General features: G+C 39.6%; 1 protein-coding gene across 2 annotated transcripts in view; it reads left to right on the plus strand.

Moving 5' to 3' along the window:
• Window positions 1-3,578, plus strand: part of ikbke (inhibitor of nuclear factor kappa B kinase subunit epsilon) — a 33,184-nt gene extending 29,606 nt beyond the window's left edge. For both annotated transcript variants that reach the window (XM_084061521.1, XM_084061522.1), the window contains exon 22: window positions 1,467-3,578. In XM_084061521.1, coding sequence (XP_083917647.1) covers window positions 1,467-1,533 — 67 coding nt within the window. In that variant the 3' untranslated portion in view covers window positions 1,534-3,578. The remainder of the gene's footprint in view (window positions 1-1,466) is intronic.
• The last annotated feature ends 3,959 nt before the right edge of the window (window positions 3,579-7,537 follow it).

Genomic DNA, 7,537 nt, shown 5'->3' on the forward strand with positions numbered 1-7,537 from the left:
TAAAATCAATGTTAACGGGTCCATTTGGTTCCATTTGTACACTCTCAGAGTTACAGACCCATAAGGGTCCATTTGGTTCCTGTCCATCATTTAGCTGGGGACCCCCTGGAACCCCCTCAAGTACCCCTGGGGGTCCCCGGACCCCACTTTGAGAACCAACGGGCTAGCCGGCAGCCTGAGTGAGTAGGGCGGAGTGGAGCAGGCCTCCCAGTGTTGCCAGATGTACGATAATTATCATATTTGTACGATTATTTCACCCTCTGTGTACGATGTACGATCAGTAATTCCAGAAATGCCCAAATGTACGATAATAATTTCGCCATATCACAAAAAAAGTGTGTGAATTTACTAAATTCCCTGGCTGCTGATTCGCGATCTGATTTGGCTTTTCAAAATAAGTCAGGAAATCAGGAAATCTGACCCTAGATCTGTACTTGGAGGCATTAAAAACACTGGTCTTTCCGGTCCAGTTTCAGGCTTTTATTTGTGTAGGTACGGGAAGTTGCCTTGCTTCCACTTAGCATACGTGATGCGTTTTTGTCACTTAGGACATTGGTTCTCAAAGTGGGGTCCGGGGACCCCCAGGGGTCCTTGAGGGAGCTCCAGGGGGTCCCCAGCTAAATGATAGTTAGGAACCAAATTGACCCCTATGGGTCTGTAACTCAGAGAGTGTACAAATGGAACCAAATGGACCCATTAGCATTGATAATGCATAAACATAAACATAAATTGGGGTCCCAGAGATAGAAATGCCATTAAATGGGGGTCTGTAGCCTAATGCATGTCAAACTGAGGGTCCTTGGAATTAAAATGGTTGAAAATCACTGCTAGAGCTGTAAAAATCTTCTTTTATGGGGGTCCCTGGCATATCTTTTCAAATGGGGGTCCACGGACTAAAACGTGTCAGTTTGGGGGTCATTGACATGAAAAAGTTTGAGAACCACTGACTTAGGAGTCTCAAACAAGGTTGTTTCCTACACTAAATACATTTTTTTTGTGTGAAATTACTTATTTACACGTGTGATTTCACTTTTTTGGCTGTGTACGATAGTTTTCTTTCAAATGCGATAATTTTAAGCCTCAGGTACGATAATTCAACATTTCCCATCTGGCAACACTGAGGCCGTCAGACCAACTGGGTACAGCTGGGTGAGGTGGTTTGGGAGAGTATATAGGGAGCTCTCCCACTAACCTCTCATTATTTCTCTCTCCTCCCTGAGAGCAGGATCTCTGCTGAGGGTTGCCTCCTGGCCTGTGGGGCCTAAACCCTTTTGTTTCAGTTCCCTTGGCCCTTACACACCTTTTATACAACACTCTCACATTGTTATTTACATTATTTAATTAATTTAGATCAATAAATACATCTTTAAAAGTTTGACTTGTGTGTGGACTCCCTCTTTTGCCATGTGTTGCCTAGTACATGACAGTTACTAACTGAAATATGTCTATGTCTTCATGTCCTCCAGTTTAGGAGCGGTGAACCCTACAGCTACAGCTCTGAAACCTGATGTGTCCAGGCCCTCCACACTGTGACCACCAGAGGGCCACAACCTATCACACACATACATGAGTACTAGAGTCTCTTATCTGCTTCAGGCCTGTACATGATGACTCCAGGATGGTCCTGAAAACTACACTTCGGGTCCTGAGCCACAGTTCGCTGAAGTACCTTAACATAATTATGAGAAAATGGCCCCACATTCTGGATTAAACCGGTTGGTTCACTTTCAGTTGTGACCACGAGGGCTTTTTAACCCATAGAGAAAATAGCAGATCTACAAATATTTTTGAATATCCGAAGTAGAAAACAGGGTTAAAGTGGTTTAACTTCTTTTGATTCTATAAGTTTGCTGGGGACCCCCTGGAACCCCTAGTCTATAACACAGAGGAAACGGTGCACTATTTAATGGTTTATAAAGACTGGAGATGCTGGGGATTGAACCCAGGACCTCATACATGCAAAGCATGCGCTCTACCACTGAGCTACACCCCCCAATGAATGAATGTACTGTACTAATACCACGAAGAAAAATAGCCGATCTACAAACTCACAACGCTTGTAGGTCAGCTATTTTCACCATTTGTGTTTAATTTCTGAAAATGTTTAGCTTTTTTATTTTTGAAAATATTTTGAAACTTTTTTTTCTTTTCTGGTAGTTAAAGCTAAAAAAACATGGTATTTACTTGAAACCTATCAAAGCAAACCTGTCTTTAGGAAATACTGCTGTAGCGTATTAGCCTGGCATGACCAGACGATGAGGGCTTCTTTTTTTTTTTGCACTGGCAGATTCATCTGGTTTTCCAGGCTAATAATGTACTGTATGGGCTTATGGGTTGATTTGGAACTTTTCGTTGTTTTTTTCACAGTTTAGCTTTATAGGGCTTTCATAGCTGCACTTTACGATGTTCTGCCAGTTCCTTTATCCCTCATAGGTACATTATTCTTGTTTCTTTTATTTTCCATAATTCTGATTGTTTGCTATTGTTTGTTTTCACAATGTGCACATTTCACATGTTTTGATACCATTTTAATAATGTGCTACTCCCTTTAAGACCTGAGGCTGATTCTACCAAATGTCCAAATGTCCACATGTTTTGATACATTTTGAATAATGTATTACTCACGTCCGGTCCAGTTAATTAATACAGTATACTTGATGGGTGTGAACTAATAGGAGGACTACAAACTGAGAATCTGTAGAACTACACATCCCATGTTAATGTGTGATGGCACAGGTGATTGCATTGACCATTTGCCCTGCTGAAGGTCTTAGAATCCAAAGCTTGGCCTTTTCAACCCCCAGGTAGGACATAAAACGTACTGATTAATAAAAAAAAGACTTGCATGGACCTATGAGGTCAGAAGCGTTGTAGCCAGTGTTGCCATGTCCGCTTATTATAAGCGACTTTAGGCTTGTTGTTTCTGTTAAGCTTGTGAATATTGGCAGTTGCGGGTTGTGTTTTTTTGGGCTTGTTTGTAAAGTGTAGTTGTTTATTTGGGCTTGCTTCCTATTGTTGTTTAAACCAGTTGTTGTGAAATATTTTCATGTCAATGACCCCCAAATTAAAGTTCACACACACAGAAACCAACTATGTACAAAACACAAAACAAAAACACGTTTTAAAACACTGCCTCATCAAAGTTGGTATGGTGACGTAACGTTATACGTTGTCAGATACTTGAATGTGTTCTTATATTATCATCACTTTACCCAAATACAGCTCAAGTGGAGTTTAATGAGGTTTTTGACCATTAATATGGAGATTCTCACAATCACAACAATGTCAATCAGTTCAGTCCATCGACATGCCTTAGTTTATGCTCTTTGATATCCCCCAATGTCTATTGTCTATTATGTGTCAAGCGTTGTATATTTGTATTTATGGATTTTTTTTGTTTATGCAAACACAAAACCTATAGCAATTCTATTTTGGGGGCAAACATTTGGCCAAAATAGCAGATCTACAAGCTGACATGTAGATCTGCTACATCCACATGTAGCAGATCTACATTTGTGAGCTTGTAAATGTGTTATTTTCAGCAAAGAGATACTGTATAATGGGGGAAAGTCTAGCATAGACCCCTGGGGGACTCCGTCACTCCGGTCAATGATATATACAATTATTAGGGAATGCAGATGGAAATTAGCTGAAGCTAAATCTAGTAGAATAGATCATTCATCAATGTGTAGGCTACTCCAGCAACGTTAGGATTTCACTCTGACAAGAGTGGGCTGGTGAAATGACTCAAAACAACAAGAAAGAAACTGAAAGTTGAGTTGAGTTTCGATTATTTAATTTAGTTTCTCTCTTGAAGTTGTGGTTGGAAGGACCTCGGGCCACTCACAATCTATACACAAACAACCATGATGATGTTTTCACGTGTGAAACATCACTCAACTCAAGTCATATTCTTATTTTTATTTTATTTTTTTACATGTACAGTACTTACAAGTATTCAACAAAGCCATGTAATAATCCAATATAGTGAATATTGTTGTGATGTAATGTCATTTTAGTACCCCTACTACTCCCTCATTTATTAGATATGCACATTCACAAATATACTGCATCTTTCTTTTATCTTTTTTTTTAATACTGCATCTTTATCAACAAACTGCTACAATAAAATTGAAACAAACAAAAGGAAATTAATCATAAAGAAAAGAAAACAATTCGATTTGATTCATGATAATGGATTCACAATGCGATTTCCCCCACGATTATTTTTATTTTATTATATTTTTACAAAATGAGATTCCAGACAAATTATGATTGTTTTAATACCAATATTAGAAAATACCGTATTTATATACTATATCAAATGAAAGAATGGTGCAGGTTATGGTTAACGTATAGGTTACTCTCAAATGTGTGTCCAAAACATTACTGATAAAGCCAAAAAGAAAACGAGGAGTGCGTGCTGTGAACAAGCAAACTCAAATCTAGATTAAAGCTGCAAGCACCGAATCTATTAGCTCAATGGTATAAAATTTAAAGGGAGCACTTGCACAGGAAACCGGGTTCAAATTCAGGGTAGAAGAGGAAAGTTACATAGTGAAAAAGCATTGCATTGTGCTGACAAATAAGAAATCTACTATTAACTGATCCTCTACAGATACAACACAACAGATTAGAAGCATTCAGTATCATAATTATCATACTAAGAATATTTCAACTATCATTTTGATGATCGCTCTTTCAAACGTTGCTCTTTAATAGATTGAATGAACTGAGCCATACTTGTTGTGGTACCTCGTGTATCCAATCTTGATACACGAGGTACCACAGCACGATGATGGAGAGGGTACATGTCTTCAAGCTGGTCTGCCACCATCTGGGCCTCCTGGTCGGGGAGCTGTAGGTTGGATGTCACAACCTTCTGGTAGAGACGCAGCAGAGCTCTGAAGGCGTGGCTCTCCAGGGAGTTGTTGGATGCTACAGCGCTTCTGCTGGCAGGTTTCACCCGAACTGTGACTTTATCCCGAGAGAGCGCCTCTATCTTTAATGAGACATTATACTTAGTTTTTATGTCCTCTAGTGTCTTTACAAATGTTGTAGTTATTACCGTCCAGTGGCACTTATCAATTGTCAGCCCGCCAGAGACAGAAGGGTCCTTCTTAACCATGCCGATCACCGGTGTCTGTTTCTCCATCTCTTCACTGAGTGTCTTCTTCAGCTGATCCACAGCTGTCCTCACAGTCCCCATGTATGAAGATGGATGGACACTGACCTTTGACCAGTCCTTGGAGGGTGGAGGGGTGTTGATTGATGTAAAGTTCTGGAGAAGTTGGAGGTGGTCTTCAGTGTGTGAGAGCTGCTTCAGCTCAGAGCTTCTCTTCTCTAACTGAGTGATTTCCTGTTGCAGCTCTTTAATGAAGCCTTCAGCCTGTTTCTCTGTTGTTTTCTGCTTCTCTTCAATCACATTCATGAGCTCAGCCTGGCTTCTCTTTATACAGCTGATCAGAGCAGTGAAGACCTTCACACCGTCTACTATCTCTCTGTCTGCAGCTTTATTGCTGAGCTGTACTGAGTGTTTGACCTCGTGAATCTTCACTTGTCTCTCCTGGATCATCTGCTGAACTTCAGCCTCTGTCTTTCCCAGCTCAGCCTTCTTTCCTTCATATGCCTCTTTCAGAGATACAATTTGGTGTAACTTGTGGTCTGCCTCGGTGCAGAACTGACAAACACATGTGTGGTCAGTCTTACAGAACAGCTCCAGAGGTCTGTCATGTTTCTTACACAAAATGTCTTCCAGGTTCTTTACAGGGTCGATTAGTTTGTGTTGTTTAAATGCTGTTACTCTCTGATGAGGCTCCAGGTGAGTCTCACAGTAGGAGGTCCGACACGCCAGGCAGGACTTCACAGCCTTGAGCTTTGGCTCAGTACAGAAGTCACAGGAGACTTCATCTGGTTTAGCAGGTTCTTGGTTTGTGCTGTAATGTTTTGACTTCCTGAACTGATCAGCCATCTCAGAGAGGACTTTATTAACACATAATTTTGGTCTGTCATTGAAGTTTTCTTTACATAGAGGACACTGACACACAACACTACTATCCCAGTAATGTGTGATACAGGTTTTGCAGTAGTTGTGTCCACATGGAGTGGTGATTGGATCAGTGAACACATCCAGACAGATAGAACACATGAACTGTTCTTCAGACAGGAGACTGCTGGCAGACGCCATTTCTACACACCGAGAATAACAACAAAAGAAGGGAAGTTCTTGAATGATACTTGTCTTAGTTTAATTTATATCATATAGTATACAGTACATGTATTGTGTTGAGAAACATAATGCAGACATGCTTAGACTTTACCTCACTCACTGAAATATTCATTCAGATACATTGAAATGTACCATCCACTTAAAATTTAGAATTTTTGTTCTGTGTTAAGAACTGAAAATAACTCACCTGTCTTTATGTGAAAACCCTGTTGATCTGATATGTCTGTATAGATGTGCTCTGCTGACTCACTGCCGTGCGTCTGGTAATATACTGGTATCTTGTGGTTTTGATGTCATAAAGAACACCGCGTCACACTTTGTGGAAGTTAACCCTTTGCCGGAGTCGTTCGTGCCGTGACCGGGTTGAAAAGTGCATGTGAATTCACACCACATTTACAGTACATTTTTATTTCATATCATTCTATGCTCTATGGGCTGGATAGATTGTTGTCTGAGAAGAGCTGAAAGGTTTTCCCTCTCATCACACTTCATACTACTTTCAACATTTTTTTTTCAGTGTGCATGATCATGCAGCGACCACTTTTATGTTGTTATTGATCAAAGTCCATCAGCTTTATAGGGTTATGGACATTTTACAATTCCATTGATAACTCAGTGATAAACAAGACGAAGTGACTTGACTCCGCGGACACAAGGTGCAAAGGTGGTGAAGAAGATTGATGTATTAAAGTAAAAAGTATCAATATTGCAATATAGAAATACTCTGTTACAAGTGAAAGACCGTAATTCAAAATGTACTTGAGTAAAAGTACAAAAGCATTGGCATCAAAATGCACTCGAAGTACCAAAAGTAAAAGTACTCATTATGCAGAATGTCCCGTTTTAAGTTTTCTAATGTATGAAAACTTTTGAAAATAGCAGATCTACAAGCTCACAATGCATCGCATTGTGACACATTGTGAGCTTGTAGATCTGCTAATTTCAAATGGCCGAAATGTAGGCCTGAAGTGGTTAATTTAGTTTTGTAATGATAATCAAAATCTACAAAGTAACTAGTAACTAAAGTGTTCAAATAATTGTAGTGGAGTAAAAGTACAATATTTGTATCAGAGATGTAGTGGAGTAGAAGTACAAGTTTTGGAAATTGGTAATACTCCAGTAGTACAAATAGTACAAATACCGCAAAATTGTACTTAAGTACAGTACTTCGGTAAATGCACTTAGTTACTACTTTCCACCACTGTCATCAGCTGATGTCTCCAGGCCGCATTAAGGCTAAAGAAGATAAGATTAAAGATAAGATTAAAGTCAGACGTTTTATTAAAGGACAACTTTAGTTTTTTACAA

The sequence above is a fragment of the Gymnoscopelus microlampas genome (assembly GCF_963454915.1).
Source record: "Gymnoscopelus microlampas genome assembly, chromosome: 7".
NCBI classification, from domain to species: Eukaryota; Metazoa; Chordata; class Actinopteri; order Myctophiformes; family Myctophidae; genus Gymnoscopelus; species Gymnoscopelus microlampas.